General features: G+C 40.6%; 1 protein-coding gene across 14 annotated transcripts in view; it reads left to right on the plus strand.

Moving 5' to 3' along the window:
- Positions 1–19,338, plus strand: part of gramd1bb (GRAM domain containing 1Bb) — a 169,669-nt gene extending 150,331 nt beyond the window's left edge. For 13 of the 14 annotated variants that reach the window (XM_036149450.1, XM_036149451.1, XM_036149452.1 and 10 more), the window contains 16 exons: positions 591–675; positions 3,980–4,083; positions 4,194–4,289; positions 4,504–4,584; positions 5,945–6,060; positions 8,238–8,400; positions 8,515–8,704; positions 8,803–8,946; positions 9,654–9,772; positions 9,855–9,997; positions 10,085–10,188; positions 12,086–12,386; positions 12,527–12,538; positions 15,072–15,179; positions 15,616–15,736; positions 17,613–19,338. In XM_036149450.1, the coding sequence (XP_036005343.1) occupies positions 591–675; positions 3,980–4,083; positions 4,194–4,289; positions 4,504–4,584; positions 5,945–6,060; positions 8,238–8,400; positions 8,515–8,704; positions 8,803–8,946; positions 9,654–9,772; positions 9,855–9,997; positions 10,085–10,188; positions 12,086–12,386; positions 12,527–12,538; positions 15,072–15,179; positions 15,616–15,736; positions 17,613–17,702 (1,977 nt within the window). In that variant the 3' untranslated portion in view covers positions 17,703–19,338. The remainder of the gene's footprint in view (positions 1–590; positions 676–3,979; positions 4,084–4,193; positions 4,290–4,503; positions 4,585–5,944; positions 6,061–8,237; positions 8,401–8,514; positions 8,705–8,802; positions 8,947–9,653; positions 9,773–9,854; positions 9,998–10,084; positions 10,189–12,085; positions 12,387–12,526; positions 12,539–15,071; positions 15,180–15,615; positions 15,737–17,612) is intronic. The other variant, XM_036149454.1, reaches the window with a different exon arrangement.
- The last annotated feature ends 223 nt before the right edge of the window (positions 19,339–19,561 follow it).

Below are 19,561 nucleotides of genomic sequence, written 5' to 3' on the forward strand. Positions count from 1 at the left end.
TCCTGAGCGTTTCCTGACGAAGGGAAACGCTCTGACACGGATTCCAAGAAGCCTCTCTGTGGAGCATATTTGGAAATTTCACACAGGCTTGAACTGGAGGATAGTTTCCTAGAAGGGAGGAGTTTTATTTATTTTTTTTGCATTTTAAGCCCCAAGCATTTGACTGTATGTGTCAACTCCCCGCTAAACAAAACTCCTATTCATGGAAGGCTGTTCCCCTTTAACAGAAATCGAATAATTTAGGTGGTAAATTCTAAACTTTAGTCACTTCTCTCTCTCTCTGTCTCTGCTGTGCGTTTTTGTCACCTTTCTCTTCAGCATCATGAATCACGCAGCCTTGAAAACAGCCTGAGCTCCCTTGTCATTCACCATCTTTCCATCGCGTCCACCTGTCAAAACCCCCCACAGACGGCGGCTCATTAAAAGCAGCCATCCTCGTGGAAGCTGTGGGTGGTTTTAGCCAGGTTAATTTCACGCGCTTGCGCTGCAGAGGCGAACAGCCACTTGTGACCGAGCATGAGGACGAGCGTGGCGGAGTTTGGGAAGCATTTAGATGTGTGTCTGTGTGGTGTCTCTTGGTGCTGCTGCAGGTGCTGAGCCCGACGTACAAGCAGCGCAATGAGGACTTCAGGAAACTCTTCAAGCAGCTCCCCGACACAGAGAGGCTCATTGTGGGTGAGTGGACACCCCACACACTGAGGCCATCTGAGGACTGCCAGGGTGCACCAGGCCTGTTAGTAATTAAAACACGATTAATCCTCCCTGCAGACACGTGTCGCATGTTCTAACTGTTTTATTTGATATGATTATACAGTGTCTGGTAAAGTGCTCACATCCCTTGAATCTTTTTCCGCGTTTACTCAAGTTACAACCATGAACTTGAGGGTATTCAATTGGGATTTATTTTGATTGTTAGTGTGCAATAAACCAACACAAAATGGTGCGGGATCATGTAATGGAAGAAAAAGGATGTGTGGTTTTCAAAATTTTACACTAGAAACCTGGAAATGTCGGTGTGCATTTTACTCCAATACCCCTAAATAATATTTAGTGCAAGCAGTTTGGTTCAGGTATTAAATATACTCCACCTGTATCATGTAGTCTGATCTTAGTTTAAATACAGCCGTTCTGTGAAGGCCTTAGGGTGTTCTTGGAGAACATTATTAAACAAACAGCATCATGGAGAGCAAGGAACACCGCATGGTCAGGAGTTTGAGAGAAAGTTGAAAGCTGGTAAAGAAAACCCCCAAAAGATTTGCTGTATTGACAAAAAAAAATCCTTCTCACACTTCTAAAAATGTTTTTTGTCACACAAAAAAAACAATGTGATGCATGCATCAGTTTCCATCTATTAACGTGTACGCTTTTGTGTTGGTCTAGCACAGGCGTATCCAAAGTGCGATACTTAGGCCATTTGTGGCCCCTGTTCTGATTTATTGGGGGCCCCCGACTGCAATTCAAGAAAGATTTGGCCCACCAGCACAGGTGGCTGATGCAAATGTTTAGTTTTTTTTTATTTGGGCAACATTATTATGGACAAGTTAACATTGTACAATTAGAAATGCTAGGCACAACACAAAGCATTCAGCAACCACACTTTTTACATTCTCTTTAATTTTTGTATTAAATAGGACCACAGCTATCTAAAGATTTTTTTCTCAAACGCGCCTTTGGTGCATTGAAATTAACTTTGAATTTATTTTTGATAATTAGTCAAATATAGCAAGTATTTCTGGGGGGAAAACCCCTTTTTTAATCTGTATCTACATTGATTTACACATCCCTTTACGTCTGAAATTCTGACAAATTTGTTTAAATAAAATTATCATATTTTGCACAGCAGGTTAAAAAATAAAATAACTGTATTCATTTTTTGCCCTTGAACACTTTTGGACAACTCTCATTAAAATATATGTAGATGTAAAATATATTTGTAGATGTGACGTGAAAGAATGGGAAAAGGTTCAAGGAATATAAGTACTTTTGAAAAGTACTTTTGAAGTTCATATAAATGCAGCAGATTTTTGCTTGATTTAGTTTTGTAAAATGCCTTAAAAAGGAGAACTGTAGCCTTTTAATTTGAGGTATGCTGAAGAGAAGATCGCATTTGCTAAACACACCACAGCATAAATAAACCAATCCGTTCACATTCTTTTAGACAGCCCTCTGCTTTTAGAAAGCAGAGGGCTCCAACTGTTAATGCTTTGCAGAACAGCTTTGGCTAAGGTCTTCTTTCTTTCAGTAAAAACGTCTTCAGTACTCAGCCAGATCAAAATGACTGCCTTTTGTTTTAGATCACTGCATCACCAACTAGAACCAAAATGGCAGCTATTTCATCAAAGTGCTTCCCTTCAAACGCCAGTCAAATTTATTTAAATCGCCACCACAGCGGTGCATTTTGACTCTTCATATTTGGAGTCTTCAGGTTTAGTGCATTTGCAGATTTGTGTGAATAATAGCCATTAGCAGTGGTGCTTGGGGTCATTGTTTCACCTTCTGTTAGAGATGTGAACTAACACGAGTTTCTGAAAGAAGATCAGCGTTCTGCAAAAACAAGCGATATCTGGGGTGAAAAAGAATAAAACCAACACCTCATAACCATCTTCTTTTTAAGTAAACTCAAACAACAAACCTTCAAACGTTTGAGAAAGGTTTTTCTCATCGAACTGCCTGGACTGATATGGGAAAAATAAAATAAGCATGTATTCCTTTCTCCTACTTACAGTAAATTCCTAAGAATTTAGCATTTGGGTTTTTGGCTTACTCAAACAGTATATTACAGTAATTTGAAAAATATATATAAAAAGAAAGGCTGTATCACTGTTTTTTGGAATCTACGCAACTCTTTCTTTACAGAGTAAAGGTATCACAAATATCAAACTGTGCTTTAACAAAACGTTATTTATATCCTAGATAATCCATTCTTGCTTTGACCCATAAAAGCAAAGATTTTTTTTAAAAAGGTTATCGGTGTTAGTCCAGGGCTGTTAATTAACAGCAGGGCTTAATGATTGGTGGAACATGCAGATGATAAATTGTAGAATTATTTTCACAGGTGGGATGGCCTGGTTTGGCTACTTCCCCATTGGTTAACTTTTATTTACAAGGCATTGCTTGGACTTCTGCCAGCCTGTATCTGTACTGAAATAATCTCAGTGGGACTGTATCTTGGTTAAATAAAGATTAAATAAAATTGTCAGATGTGCAGAATGTAAAAGTCATCTGGAAGCTTTTAGGAATTGGTCTGGAAAAAACTAATTTCAAATGGAAAACAAGTAGTGGTGACAAACTGTCTAGTTTAAACCACAATTATTCAAGTTTTGGAATTTGGTCAACTTTAAGCAGTTCTCTGCTGCCTTTATTTCTCTTTCTTCCTGATTTTGAGCTTTCAAAGTTGATTTTATCCTGGGAACTTTAGAGATGTTACCATTTTATTAAATCGAGCAATAACCTGTTGGTCAGTGAAACGTGTCATCTGCAGCTGAAGTTACTGTTGCTGCTAAGTTTCCCTCAGTAAGGCAATCGTCCTTTTTCTCTCGATCGTTACTTTTCAAAGGTTTTTTTTTTTTTTCAAACTGTTTGGCACAATTTGACCATGATTATTTTGTAGTTTCTGAATAAAATGATCAAATCATATTAATGAATCCTATTTTTTTTTCATAAACGGCTAATGTTAAACATATAAAAGCAAGGCACTTTGATGACATACAACTTTCACATTCAGCACTGAACCATAAGTCACTAGAACTGATTCAGAAAAGCTTCACTGTTAAGTTTTAGTTTTCGTTCAAAAGATCCTTTTCATGGCTAGATAAAAACGGCTGCGACTGAGCTTCTTCTGGAGCTACTTTGATTAATTGTGTCCAAGATATATGTTAGATTTCAGCTGCTACGTCACTGAGAATTATCCTTTGTGTTTGCTTTGTGCCGGGATGACTTTTCATTAATTGTGCGACAATTAATTGTGTGTGCGCCGCAGACTACTCCTGTGCTCTTCAGCGGGACATCCTCCTGCAGGGACGGCTCTACCTCTCCGAGAACTGGATCTGTTTTTATAGCAACATCTTCCGCTGGGAAACTCTGGTACGGTCCATCGCTGTCCATATGTCTTTGTAGTTTCACTGACAGTATGAGGACAGGAGTGGGTGGATGTGGATCTATAATCTGTGCTTATGTGTGTGTTGTGTGTTCAGCTGACAGTACGGCTAAAGGACATCTGCTCGATGACAAAAGAGAAGACTGCTCGTCTCATTCCCAATGCCATTCAGGTCTGCACGGACAGCGAGAAGGTAAGGAGTTTGTTCAAGTCTGGAATGGGTACAGACGCACTGATTTAACCTTTGCCACCAGCAGGGGGAGCATGTTCTTAACGCTGAGTCTAGAATCCATACCTAAAATGAAATGATGGGGGGTTGAAAACAACTGAACTGTTTTGTTTTTTTATATATATTCCTGTAATTTCTTCCTTTAGTGATAGTTAAGTCTTTATTTTCTTCCTCGCAGCACTTTTTTACCTCGTTTGGAGCCAGAGACAGGACGTACATGATGATGTTCAGACTCTGGCAGAATGCCCTGCTTGAGAAGGTAAGTGAATCAATTGTGAATACGTTTTTTTTTTTTTTTTTTTTTGCTTAAAAATTTAAAAATAAAATAACATGGAACGTTAGAGGATCTCCAGTAATTTTTTGAAGTGGGGAAGGGGTGTTTGTTGTTGTTTTTTTGTATGACAAGAAAGAGCTTAACACACTGGCTTTGTAAGACATGCCTTAAAAAATGACAATAACTTCAATGACAAATCTCTTTTCAGATCATTAAGATGAAAACATGAAATAATGACCCGTAATAATTTTTCTGAAAAAGCTAATTCTATACTTCATCCATTTTTTGAACAGTCTCAAATACTACGTCAAATTCCATCTTTTTTATATCAAGTCGAGACTTATATATAATATATTATGTTCATGGATTAGTAGATTCACCATCTCCACTGCTGTTGTACAGGACATTAATATCTTAAGCGGCTGTAGAAGTTAGCTTGTTCTTTTCAGCCCATCATCTGTATATGTTTTTTTGGGATAGGATCAAACAAATGTTCCAGCATCGTCTCCCTGTCCTGTGCAGATTTATGATTCCTCACCGGATCTTACTTTCATCCAACCAGCTCATGACTGTTGGTCTTTGGTCCACTGGAAATGTTTTTTCCTCTGTTCAAGTGATAATTATTGCTTTAGTTTGGCAGAATTTTTTTTTTTAAATCCCATTTACTTAAGACAATTTTGTACAGCTCAGTCTCAAACATCGACTCCTCTTCCTGCATATATTTGTTTCATTTCTTTTTTTATTAATTTTACATTTTTCCTACATAGCTTTTTTTGATTTTTCTGCCCTGATGCATTAAACATGTAGGAGTTTTCCTCTGCTACCTTCCTATTTGGTATGCACTTGCTCCAGATTTTAGACGTATCTCTTTTGCCACACTTTGTGTCGATTTACCTTCTTGAAGCATTTTTATCTTGCTTTTACATTGATTCAGCTGACAGCTTTCTTGTTGGGGCCATGCTTCCTGTCTATCAGCCTAACGCAGGTATTTGTTTTAGACTTGCATGTCATGCGGTCTACTTAATCTTTTTCTCTTGGTATGTTTTACAATAGACCAGTGAGTTTAGCTATGAAATTACCTTCTTAAAATTTAGTTTTTTTACTTTGAAGTGAGACAAATGACTCAGCGTCCTCTAAAGGTAGTGGTTTCATGTTCGTTGGCAGGGGTTCCAATCTTTCAGTAAAACAACTTTGGTACACTTATATGAGATTCTTAATGCAAAATATATGCGATAGACGCTGCGTGCACTGCTGTTTCTGGCGTGTGTTACTATAAACTTAAATTCCCTCATCTTTTGTTTGACTTTCTTTTCTCTTTTTCTTTCTTTTTTTGCATCTTTTGCAGCCACTGTGCCCTAAAGAGCTTTGGCACTTTGTCCATCAATGTTACGGCAACGAGCTGGGCCTAACCAGTGATGATGAGGACTACGTCCCACCTGATGATGACTTCAATACCATGGGGTAAATCCACATTAAAGCACAGATAATTAATACCATTGTTCTAAATACTTCCAGCTTGTTAGCTCACTGCCCGAAACAGAAAGAAATGCTGAGCTTGCTGGAAGTCCTAACTAGGAATGAGGGGTGTAACATCACCCCTTATCTCTCCTCAAATTGAAGTCTGGCATTATTCGGAGCCTGGAAGGGAAGTGCTTTAAACTTGAAAGCCTGTTGTTTCTATGTTTATGACTCTTATTTGGAGCTAAGAAAGGAAGTAATCCTCTTGGCTAACAAGATGCAGTTACAGTTTAAAATGTATTATGTTACCTCAAGTGGGTTACCCAAAAAAAAAAAAAAAGGGAGGACAGTGTGACAGACAAGATGTGAACGATTTGCGATCACTCTGAAAATACCCTGACTGGGTAACCATTATCTTCCAACAACACTAAAGTTGGCATCTGCATCAACCCTTTCAGTAGCAGTGAATTAATGGGAAGTGTCTTATGTTTCTTAATGAGTCTGAACTGCATTTGATAGTTTGTGTTTAAAAAACAAAAATTAAACACTAAGAACGATAAAAATCTACTTCGACACTGAGCTTAGATTTGTTGAAACAAATCTGGACATCTTTCAAGCGTATATATTCTGTTTGCGGGGGAAAAAATTAAAAGAAAGCAATTTAATGTTTTTTTTGGAATGTGAATCACCTTGGAATGAGAAAAGCACAAACCCACATTTGGACTAGTTAAACCTGCACTGAAATGATACGCAGATATCAAATTGTTTAAAGCCCATTGAAACCGCACCCCAAAAAAAATGGTCAAGGGCCATTAGGACGTAATGTTAGTATGATTACCTTGTGTAAAAGAAAACAAAAAATCACATTATTTACACAATGATGTAAAGTAACCATATATAACATGACCTGAGCAACAAATGTAATAATAAAGGTTTCGACGGCTGCAGTTGTAATAGTTGATTCCATTATAAACATGCCACAAAAGTGAATGATTTTTCTAGAAATGTAGGTAAAAAAAACACCCAAGTCCCTGTTTAAATAACTGTACAAGACCATCCTACCTCCTCTTCTGCTGCTCAGGGAAGAGCAGGTGAAAGAATCTCCCAAATCCATTCTAGTCTTCTGGGGCCTTCCTCTTCTCCTCATAAACTTGCAAGACAGTTTGCTTTTTGCGACTCTTAGTCATTTTTAAAGTACGCTGAGAGCAGTGGAGCTACGATGAACGGCTGAAACTGAAGCTCACTGGTTACATAAACACTAGATGTGCGCATTCACAGCAAGTGGAAACTAGGAGGGAACGAGCCCTCACATTGGCATTGTGTGAGCACGTCACAATGATTGGCCTGTGGGACAACCAATTGCTAAGATGATCCCCGGAACTCGAAGGCGAAAGAAGGTCGTCCACTGTAACTTTACTGCTTGTCAACCATAGTTTTCAAACAGAAAACAGATAATCTAGATATCTGATAAGTGAGGAAAAAGAAGCTGCGATGTCCCACACAACCAGAGAAAACTCCTGTCACTCTGGTACCTCCTTTCAAAGACTTTAAACACAAGAAATGGTATGAAAGAAAAATCAGAGGTTTAAAACAGTAACGTTTGGGTCCACTTTGATACCGCTAACCAGCTCATGTCTCAAACTCTCTCCAGTTGATTACTTTTTTTTCTGTAACCCTTTAGAGTCGCTTTTCTTTCTTTAATCAAAGAGTTTCCTTTTGCAACGTTGGTTTATCGGATGCTTTGGGTTTGTCCGAGTGTCTATAAGTTCACTGAGACATGTGGCCTAGTGCAGATCTCCGCGCTTTATTTGTACTCCTCCACACAGTCTTGTCATATCAAACCCAACCCATTTTAAATAAACAATTGTGAATACTTTGGCACACACAGCTCTGAGTGGGGGACAAGAGCGGGGTCAGATACAATTGGAGAAAATGAGTCATGAGCTGTGGGACTCTCCTGATGTGTGGGCTGAAGCTGAGTTGTTTAGAATTGCTAATAGGATCTGAAAAACACAACTTTCAGAGCTCCCTGTAAGTTGGTTCAGGCTCGTTGATTAGAGCCTGCGAAAGAAGAGGTGTGTGAACAGCTTTGGACACGTTGTGGATTTTAAAAGAAGCTGATTTTTTTAGAAGATAAGGAAGTGAGTGGGGGGTAAATCACAGCTCTCTGGTGCCCTCAGGTTCAGCGAGGAGATTCCCAATGAAGAGAACGAGATAAACAACGACAACTTGACAAAGAACAGCGCAGACGCCAAGCCTGAGGGGAGTCCTCCTCCTCTACACAAGAAAGTTATCCCAAATAACTCCCTCCCAAGCCCAGGAAACCGTGACACAACCATCACTGTAAGTTACTGAGTGGGTTTTACCGCCATCATATACATTATCCTACGACTGGGAGAGAAATCTTAGACGAGGTCAAACAACTTTTCAGCTTAGAAAAAAGCTTTTTCCCTCTAGTTTGAACTCCCTGCAGAGGAATTTGCTGACTGCCTACCAGACGGTGAGTTGCTAACGGTGCCCCTGGTGGTAGAGGACAACAACGACACCAGCGGGCCTGGTGGTCCCATTCCCTCACCTTCGCTGGACTTTAACGACAACGAAGATATCCCCACTGAGCTCAGTGACTCATCAGAAACCCACGATGAGGGTGCGTGCTGAACTGAACCTGTTTTTCCTATTCAACAGCATGAAGATGACACACAAATATGAGCGGTGGGTGTTTTTCTGTGTTTCCTTGTTTTGCAGGTGAGGTGCAGGCCTTCCATGAAGACCTGAATGGCAGGCAACATATCAACGAGGTGTACAAGTTCAGTGTGGACAAGCTCTATGACATCCTCTTCACAGAGTCTCAGTTTATGAGTGACTTCATGGAGCAGAGGCGATTTTCTGGTAAGTATCCCCGACTTTAAAGGGGACACATCATGCTTTTTAAACCCTTTTTTTTATCTCACTGAAATCGTTCAGTTGTGGTCTATATAAAGTGGAACTGCAATGCTTTAGGTTGAATTCCTCATTATTGTAGCTCTGCAGCCCCTCTTTTACCCCTGTACTGAGGTTTGTCTGAGAGCAACTAATTTTGATGCTGTCGCTTTAAATGCAAATGAGGCATTTCACAACCCCGCCCCCCTCCAGGTTGCAGGGGGTTCCACTCCACCCTGTTCGGCCATTTTTCTAGTTTGTAGGGGGATGGTGAAATGAATGAGTTAATGCACCCAATAATCAAACATGTTCACCTATCCACTAGCTTCGGCATCCTTCAGCTTGGACTACAAAATCAAAGTGAGAAATAAAAATGGCGGATTCACGGTATTGGTTAGCCAGAAGTTAATGACCTTGTTTAGCAGTTCCATAGCAAATACTGTGATGGCATTGTTCACAAATTTGACCTAAACAGAATATAAAGATATCTATGCAGCACCTAAAAAAACTAAATTCAGCTTTTCTGCACTCCTAGAGACTGCACGTACACAACAATACATATTTAAGGCCTAAAAAAGGGTATTTTGCATGATTTGACCCCTTTAATTCTTCTGATACACTTATTTTGGGAACTAGAACCAGAAAGACACTCTCTTGCCATTTCTTTTTGGGTCCAGATATTGTGTACCACCCATGGAAGAAGGAGGAGGCAGGAAACCAGTCCAGAGTGATCATGTACACCATCTCTCTGTCCAACCCTTTGGCACCGAAAACGGCCACGGTCACAGAGACGCAGGTGAAGCGAGCGCCGCTGATGCGTGGACGTTTCTTCTTGTTATTCTTCATTTTTCTAACCCACACACTTCTGTTTTTGATAGACTCTGTACAAAGCCAGTCAGGAGAGTGAGTGCTACATCATCGATGCTGAGGTGATCACGCATGACGTGCCCTACCATGATTACTTCTACACGCTCAACCGCTACATGCTCACACGGGTGGCCAAGAACAAGTGTCGGTTACGGTGAGCACTTTGGTTTTATTGTGGAGACTTTGAAGCGTGACCTGCTTCGACATTTCAGCGTCACAAAAATGCATTTCTGTCTCTCAGGGTTTCAACAGAGCTGCGGTACAGGAAGCAGCCGTGGGGGCTGGTAAAAGGATTCATTGAAAAGAACTTCTGGAGTGGACTTGAAGAGAACTTCCGCCAATTGGGTAAAGCGTTGTGATTTTATCTTATTTTTTCTTTCGTTGCCTCAGTCATATCATTCACCGGTTGTCTCACTTGATGCATTACCTAATGTCAAAAAATGCACTCCATATTCAATCATATAATTGAATCTCACTGTCCAGAATGAACTAGGTAGAAGTATAAGCTTTAAACCTAATGAGCTATAATTCTGTGCTAAAGTTTTAAAACTTAAATTCTCTCTAACTCACAGAATTTATTTTAAAAAATTATAACTAAGAAGATGGGATCTAGAATTGGGTTGGGTATCAGGACAGGTCTCTTTAGTAAAGGTTGAATTAAGAGCAGTCTTAGAAGCCTTTACTAGTTATTTATTCACTTAGCACAGATTGGTCATCTCTAAAGTGGGGTAATAGTTAAATTAGTTACATTTCTTTATTATATGGTTAAATAAACAGGTCAAAGGTTTGGATGAAGTTAATACTTTTAATTAAAAGAACTCAGCTGGATCAAAATAGCTCCAGCTCTTTTGGATTAAATGGGAAGCATCTATGGACATCAGTTTTCAAGTCTTACCACAGATTCTTCATTGGATTAGGGTCTGGACCTTAACTTAGTCATTTTAACACATGAAAACACTTTGCTCTAAACTGTAGCTCTGACTGTATGTTTACTTTCGTTGTCCTGCTAAAAAGTGAACATTTGCCAAAGTTTCAGGTCTTTTAGAGCAGGTATTCTCTGTTTTGCATTACAAAACACTGTATCACTGTATCACATAATATCCAAACAAGATACATTGAAGATATGTATTGTAACATGAAAAAGTTCAAATAGTATAGTATAGTATAGTATAGTATAGTATAGTATAGTATAGTATAGTATAGTGTAGTGTAGTAGGGTATAGTATAGTATAGTATATTGTAGGATAGTATAGTATAGTATAGTACAGTACAGTATAGTATAGTATAGTTTAGATAGTATAGTATAGTATAGTATAGTGTAGAGTAGGATAGTGTAGTACAGTATAGTATAGTATAGTATAGTGTAGAGTAGGATAGTGTAGTATAGTATAGTATAGTATAGTATAGTGTAGAGTAGGATAGTGTAGTATAGTATAGTATAGTGTAGAGTAGGATAGTGTAGTATAGTATAGTATAGTATAGTATAGTATAGTATAGTATAGTATAGTATAGTGTAGAGTAGGATAGTATAGTATAGTATAGTATAGTATAGTATAGTATAGTATAGTATAGTATAGAGTAGGATAGTGTTGTATAGTATAGTATAGTATAGTATAGTATAGTATAGTATAGTATAGAGTAGGATAGTGTTGTATAGTGTAGTATTGTATAGTTTAGTATTGTATAGTATAGAGTAAATATAATTCCATTACAAGTACATATTTTTCTTAGCTTTGTTTGTAAGTATATTTCATATTCTCATGATTCTTACGGGTGTTTTTTGTTTGTTTATGTGTGGGTGACTCTGTAACTTAATTGTAGTGCTGCTGCCAATCTTGACCAGTCTTGGCCAATCTATATAAAAGTTTATTACGCCAATGTGATGTTTTTGGCAAAATAAATGTTTATTAATAATAATCATCATCATCATTATACTAATAAAATACAGATAAGAGTCTGAAAACTTAGAAGAAAAACAATGTCGGTACACTTTAAATAAAAAAACAAAGGAAAATGCTGGTTTGCTTGATTGGAGCACAAGGCTGCTCAGCAGAGTCAGGCGGAAGCTGCAGGCACCAATACTGAACAGTCACATGGAGCTTTTCACTGAGGAGGGACACAGATATTTCCTTGTTGCTGCTAAACGTAACGGCAAAAAGAGAGTACAAAATCCGGGATTCCGCGCAAACGGCTCGTATTGTGTCCCATCTTGACACGGCAGAACTTTTCTTCCTCTCCTTAGAGGTGGAGCTATCCAAGCTGGAGGAGCTATTGATGGAGACCCACCAGCTGTCTCCGAAGGCCAAGGTGGTGAAGAACGCCACGGTGAGGCGGAAGAAGCGACCTCTGCCCCATATTCGCAGCCAGCACCTGGATGAGGCCCTCAGCCCTGTTACCACGCCGACAGATGATGAAGTGATTCAGAGGATCAAACATGTGGTTGGCTCCACGCAGACCAGGCACCAAAGTCCAGAACACCGTCACCTGCCGGGAGGCCTGGCTCTGTACAGCGTCTCCAAACTGCTGCTCATCATCAGCTTTGTGTATGCCAGACACACACACACACACACACACTTAAATTTAAACTAAGGTTGTACATGTAGTTGTGCTGCACACACTGTCTCTTATCATTGTTTCCATTAGTGTAACTTTTCTCTCCTTTTTCTTCCACTGCCATCTGCAGGATCTGCCTCAGGTATATGTTTTGTTGTTAGCCAGGGCCACCTACAGCGCATACAAAACCGTGCAAAGCCTTTTAAACCAACTCTAGCTTCTTTATATGTTTGCTTCCAGCTGCGGTGACTACGAACACCCAGATTTGATCTTTCACACACATTTAACCATCTCCTCCAAGTCTCTTGAAAATAATAAAATAGCGATAACGGATGTCTTGCCTGAATGTCTGCAAATATGTGTCAAAATATCTCTAATAATTGGCTCCTATAATAATAATCCTATATTGCTGATTCACACACTCAGAAGATAATTACATGATTAGACAACTTTAAATAGGGATTGACGTATTAAACCTGTTGATTTATTACTAATGATTACATGTTTGGTACGATAGATGGGAAAACAACCATGCTTGTATTTTACCTGCAAACAAAGTTTGTTTATGTTCCTGGATTTTCTCTGAACCTCCTTTCAGGTCAGAATGTGGCACAAAACCACTAAATAATCCTCATTACAGATTATTTTGTCCTTTCTCATCATACGTGCCAATCCATCGAGATTACGGCCCCCATCTCCTTAGTCGTGCTCTTTGATTAAGGAAAAAAGGGGGCGTGTTTTACACTTCAGCAATACCTAAAACGTAGGATTTCCTCAGTGGACCACCAATGTGGTGCTACTGCCCTCCCAGTACGCCTTGGACTGTCTTCGCTTTGTCTCACATCACTATGTCAGTTGTTCCCATGTCAGCCCTTACAGATCGCCGTGTTTACAGGGGTGTGACATTATATTGGTGGAGTGACTTCAAGGCCCTGTTTCTTGTTGGGACCTTATAGTTGATCAAAGGGCCCCTGGTAGCTGCCTTGTGGAAAGAGCCGCACAGCTGAGCGTTGACTCAGAGACAAGAACACCAGCAGCATGAAGTTCTGTACAGCGAGAGCCAACACTGATTGGTTCGTCGTATGTCATCCATCCGTCGTCTATACCCGCTTATCCGTGCAGTGTTGCATGGGGCTGGTGCCGATCCCCAGCAGTCATTGGGTGAGAGGCAGGGTACACCCTGGAGAGGTCTCCAGTCCATCACAGAGACACACAACCATGCACACATGGTTCCCCTAAGGGCAATTTAGAGAGACCAATGAATCTGTCAGGTTTTTTGGACTGTGGGAGGAAGCTGGAGTACCCAGAAAGACCTCACGCATTTACAGGGAAAACATTCAGAAAGACCCCAGGGTGGGTTTTGAGTCCAGAACCTTTTTGCTGCAAGGCAGTTGGTAGCACATTGTGCTAAATGACTTTGTGAGCATCATAGCCTTTGTTGTTTTTGTCTAAATTTTGGTTTAAGTCCCTGCAAAGCTTTGTTGTGTTTGCATGCACATCCTCCATGTCTTCAGCATCACTCAGTGACTTATTCCATCATGTCACTTGGTTTAAAGTCTAAGGTGAGGAGCCCCCAGACAAAAAAAGAACAGAACCAGCAGAATTTAGCTGTGCTTGTGTTATTTAGATGAGACTTATGGGCAAGACAGAACCTGGAGTTTAAAGCTGATAATCCCCTCAGCAGAGAGAAAGACCGAGGTGGCGGAAACACGGAGCAGAAACGCTATTGGTTCAGGGAAAGTAAAAAGCCTTGTCTATCCTTCCGTAGGCGCCATGTTTTGCTGTAGTACCCCTAATGTTCTGGTTCAGGTAGTTGGATCGGCAGGTTATTCAGAGGCTTTGACTTCCTTCATTGCATTTCCTGTTCCAAACGTTCCCCCGTTGATGTTAGATTATGCAACAGAAGCCTTGGCAGCAAGCTTTCTCTAAACTGCAGAGAGAGAACACGTAATCTTTTTTACACAATTTAACACTTTATTCTGCTTTGATATTATCTAATTGTTTATTTCTTGGTCGTGAAATTCTTCCCTCTCAGTAACAGAGTTTGGTCCGTAGAATTAGTGCTAGAATTTGTTTTTTGTTTTGTGTTATTCTTTCTAGTTTGTGTCACTATTGGTCTTTATTCAGGCTAATCAGGCATGAAGCGTAGAGAAAGAAGAAAAGAATCATACCGCTATACCATATGGTGCCCCTCTTTTCTATTTTTCTTAAGTGAATTAAATCATTATGAAACGGACCGTAGGGTAAATGACAATAAAGTAAAGCGTTGACTACATGTAATGAATTTTAACGATGAAATAAATCTTAACATTGGTCGATGCCCATAATCTGTTGGATTTTTTTCGATATGTGATGAAATTTTCATGTGAGCAGGACTGATTATTTAAATGTATTAATCTAGATTAGCATCAGGCATCAATCTGGTCCACAAGGAGCCAGATTTCCTCATGAACTTAAGTGTTTTTGATCAACACTTCCCCAGGCTCAAGTTTCTCTCTTTGGAAGTAAAATATAGAGAAATGAGGACTGATTTAAGACTTTTGCACAGAGCCACAGCTTCCCACTGACTGACATGGCTTAGATCGATATTTCAGCTCGGCTGTTATACATAGAAATGAAACACAGAGACCTTATTGTTTTAACTGTGCTCCTCCCTCCCTCCCGTCCCCGTAAAGCTTGGTCCTCCTGGTGTTCCTCAACATGATGCTCTTCTATAAGCTTTGGATGCTGGAGTACTCCGCGCAATCCCTAACAACGTGGCAAGGTCTGCGGCTACAGGAGAGGTACGCTGGCATATAGATTCTCCCTCTGCCCGTGCTCATTAGCTATAGGGAAGCCTTTGGTGAAAGCAGTTCAAAGTGATTAATGGACTTCACGAGGAGACACAAACCCCCAATCAGTGACGAGGCTCAACAGAGTTCTGCTGTTGTTATTTGCACCAAAGGCTGCCACAAATTCAAACACACACACACACACACACACACACACACACACACACAGACATACAGACTAAACTATATCCATATGGCCGTTCATGTGACAGGAAAACACTGTTTCTAAAATTACCCCTGAATAGCTTTGGGCTTACTGAAACAATTTACCGAACTGTTTATTGGCAGTCGCTCCAAATGGAAATCATGCTTCAGCGGCTTCACCCTCATCTTGCCTGTGTGTGTGTGTGTGTGTGTGTGTGTGCGCGCGTGTGTGTGTGTTTCCCAGTAAGCTGCCTCAGACCCAGATGGAGTGGGCCCAGCTCTTGGAGGCGCAGCAGCGTTACCACGACGCCGAACTGCAGAAGTGGAGAGACATCATAAAGTCGTCAGTGGTGCTGCTTGACCAGGTACTGCGGCACAAAGAGGGGGTTTCACAGGCTTCGTACCGTGAGAAACGGCCAACGCTTGGCGCTGCTGTAATTTGACACAACTGGAGCTGAAGGCTTAAACGGCCCCTTCACCAAACGTGACGTCTCTGTGGACCCGTGTTTGGTGAAGGAATATGAGACAGGAGGCCAAGTTATTACTTCTCTGCTGCATCTTAAAACAGGGAATTGCTGCTGCAGCTCAGGCTAGGCATGGTGGATGGCGGGCTGGTGTTTGAGTCTACTGCAGTGCAACGTATTAGACATGCATTAAACAAATTACACTGCATATAAAACGCAGGACGGTTAACAAATCATATACCTTGCATAAATTTAACAAAGCTGAGAGGCTATTTTTTTAAGCATCAGAATCCCAACTACTGTGAGATTTATTCAGTGAAAATGCTGCTTTGTCTGCTTGTTTTTATTTTGAAATCGGTTGCATGAAACGGAAAACTTTTTTCCCCAGCACGTTAATATTTGTCTTTTCACATTTACAAGTGTCTTGAAAAGTCCATGAAAGCTACATCTGAAATACAGTGTCTTGCTAAAGTATTTATACCTATTGAGCTTTCTCGTTACAACCGCAAACTTCTACATACATGCTAAAGCTACAAGTGGATAAGTCAACCCAGCGTCCCACAAAAATGGCCGAACGGGGTTAAGGGGAAACGCTAGCTGGATTTCAATTCGCAGGCTGTGTCCTTCAAAGGACGCATTTTAAGGCCGGTGACGTCACAACGATGCGCGGAGGCTGTCCTATTTGGCAAAAATTCTGAGGATGCTTAAAATGCAGCCTCAGAATGCGTCCTCCTTTTCCCCGAATTCTGAGGATGCACCGCTACTATCCTTAGTGGCCTCGCCTGCCATAAGATTTCCCGAGGTGCTTTGCGCGCTTTTTTAGTGATAGTGAAAGTAGTGATTTAAGTCAGTTATTTACAGGGTTTGTACACATTTAACTATTTAATTCAAATTACTAAAGTTACAAACATAAGCTTATATCAAGTCTTACAAATAAATATTAAATTTTATATTTAAACATATTCATCAATTTGCTGACAAGCGTTTCTTTAATAACATATATATTATGATCATTAGCAGGCCCCTGGGTGAAAATAATAGCAGGTAAATGTTACCTCTCCACTGCGCTCTCTCTGCCTGAGAAAAAATTTGTCGCCGGTTGTGCTGCCGCCGAAAACATTTAAACCGACTCTCCTCCTCCAATAACAAGTAAATTTAAAAAAAATAAAATTTCCATATCCATTTTTTTGTCGTCTGGCACTGTTTTTTCCCGGGCTTGGGGACGTCGTGCCCCAACCAGGAAGTGCTCCAATGGCTAGACCGTCCCATTTACCAACGGTTGAGGATCCTCCGGAGCATCCTCCGATGGATGGGTCCTCCTAAGGCTGAGTAGGCTGGGTCCTTGGAAGGACGCAGCCTGCGAATTGAGATACAGCTGCTGTCTCACCTGGAGGCGGGATATGAAGTGCCTCCTTTAGGTTTAAAGAGACGGCACCTAAACGAGTTGCTCTCAGACGCACCTCAGAACCGGGGTAGAAAGGGTTAAATTAATGAGGGATTCAGACCAAAGCATTGCAGTTCCATCTTACACAGGCACCAACTGAATGATTTCAATGTGAAAAAGTAGAATTGAAAAGCATAACTATGCCCCCTATAAGACTCTTAAAAGGACAGTGGTCGTGTCAATAAGCATGATCTATCTGTATCGGATCTGTTCGATTGCTGGATGTTTGTTTGACTATCTTGTATCTTAAAAGAAGTTTGTAGTTGATATTGTTTTGTTCCTTACTTTAATACGTTTTGGTGTTTTTTTTTTCCTTCCTGTTTTCATCTTCAGATGAAAGACTCATTGTTGAACCTCCAGCGAGGCATTGGTTTGAGGGACTACGGTTCAGAGACCGAGGAGAAGAAAAGTCGCTATCACTGACGCGCCACCACAAGGCCATGAGGGCATGCTGTGCAATATAAGGACCTGTTTTGTGTGTCAAGCGGTATGGAGGCAGCAGCAGGGCAGAGAGGGAGGCGGGACCAACGGTTAGCGGGTCCAAAGACACAAAGGAAGGGACAGTAGTAGTTTCCCCGAGCACAGAAGCTAACGTGCCCTCAGAGAGGGGAGCACTGGAGGTATCCCCGACATCTCTGAGGCACGGCGGGAAGATGCGAGACTTTCTCGTTCTTTACGCCACTGGGGAAAGTTTTCCACTCTGCTCTTTTTCATTTTCAAGTGCATCCTACTGTAAGCCATGAAAACAGGAGAGTCTCCGAGATAAAGAAGGAGCTACTGCATGCATGTAGACAACCCTAGTCCTCAATCAGTGTTAATATGGTCCAGTTCCAGTCTATGTATGTCAGAAGAAAAAAAAAAAAAGAACAGAAAAAAGAGAGACCCAGTCAAAGGACGTGGGTATCTTTTGAGTCTTAAACTTTCTTGACTGTTCCAAAAACAAATCATCCCCTCGAAGTCCAAGCTGTAGCGTCCCTTTAGCAAACCCCCGAGGGATCCTGGCCCAGGTTCAACAAAACTGAACTGCTACTATAGCCGAGAGATCAGCTTCACTGATCCCCCGTCGCCTTGAACCTGGCCTGTGAAGTTCTTGTCAGGGCTGGCTCCCTGTCAGAACAACATGTCAAAATGTTAAAAATCTGCGGATTGCTATGACCCCAGATTCCCTTATCAGCATAGATTACCAGTCGGATGGTTACTAACTACTGCGTTGCATTATTTCCCCTCCTCCTGATGAAGTGGAATGTATTAGTCTATTAGGACTGGGTCCGATTTCCAACAGTACCTATTAACGTTTGAATTGGGACTCTGCAGCCAGGCTAGTGGGGAGACCTGCATTCTTACATGTTTTATTACGAAACTGTGATGAAATCTCTTTACAGATGTTTCAAATTGCAAAGGATTCTATGAATATATTTGAAATATAAGAATATTTCATTATTTAATATTTATATTTCAATATAAACATATATAAATACATGACCTATATTTATTGTTAATTTATGTACATACAGAAATTCTCAGAGCTCGAGACCACTTAAAGAGTTTCTAACGAAGTGTTTTCTTCTAAGAAATGCATGCCAGATATGTCTGTGACATGTCCAGTGTGCAAGTATGATTCTGCATTCGCGCGATTATATTCGCGCTCTTATGTGCGTGAGAGTGTTTGCGTGCGTGTGTGTGTGTGTGTGTGTGTGTGAGAGAGTGTGGGTCCGTGTGCGTGCCCACACGTGTGTGCTGGAAAGTGTGACATTTTTACCATTCTACACTTGTATGTTTGGGTTTTTTTTGTTTGTTTGTTTGTTTTTTTCATTTTACTTTTTCTTTTCTGGCTCCCTGCAGCCAGACTGCCTTTTTTTTTTGTTTTTTGTTTAATCGCTAACAAGTTTTGGATGCCGCCTTGCATTATAGTCCCACCAGGGTCCAGTTTACACTAGAAGAGTTTTGCTTCAAAGTGATGTATCCGGAATCTGAAAAACAAAATGATCCCCTGCTTTTGCAAAGGGATTGGTTGCAAAAGCTGATGCATTCCTTGAAATAATTATTTAAAAAAAAAAAAGGTCCCAAATGAGTGGAACAAGTTGAGGATTTTCCTTGTCGAGGTGGACACATAATGCTTTGGATGAAAACTCTTCACTCGTCCTCTATAAGCAACTCGTCTGATCGCGTCATTGCACGAGTCGCTTCACCTCTCTTTGCTGAACAGGAATCTTTTGACATTTTGAGAACAGCACTCGACACAGCACTTTTGTGTCTGTGATTGCAAATAGCTAAATAACAAA

Source organism: Fundulus heteroclitus, chromosome 18 (genome assembly GCF_011125445.2).
Source record: "Fundulus heteroclitus isolate FHET01 chromosome 18, MU-UCD_Fhet_4.1, whole genome shotgun sequence".
Lineage (NCBI taxonomy): Eukaryota > Metazoa > Chordata > Actinopteri > Cyprinodontiformes > Fundulidae > Fundulus > Fundulus heteroclitus.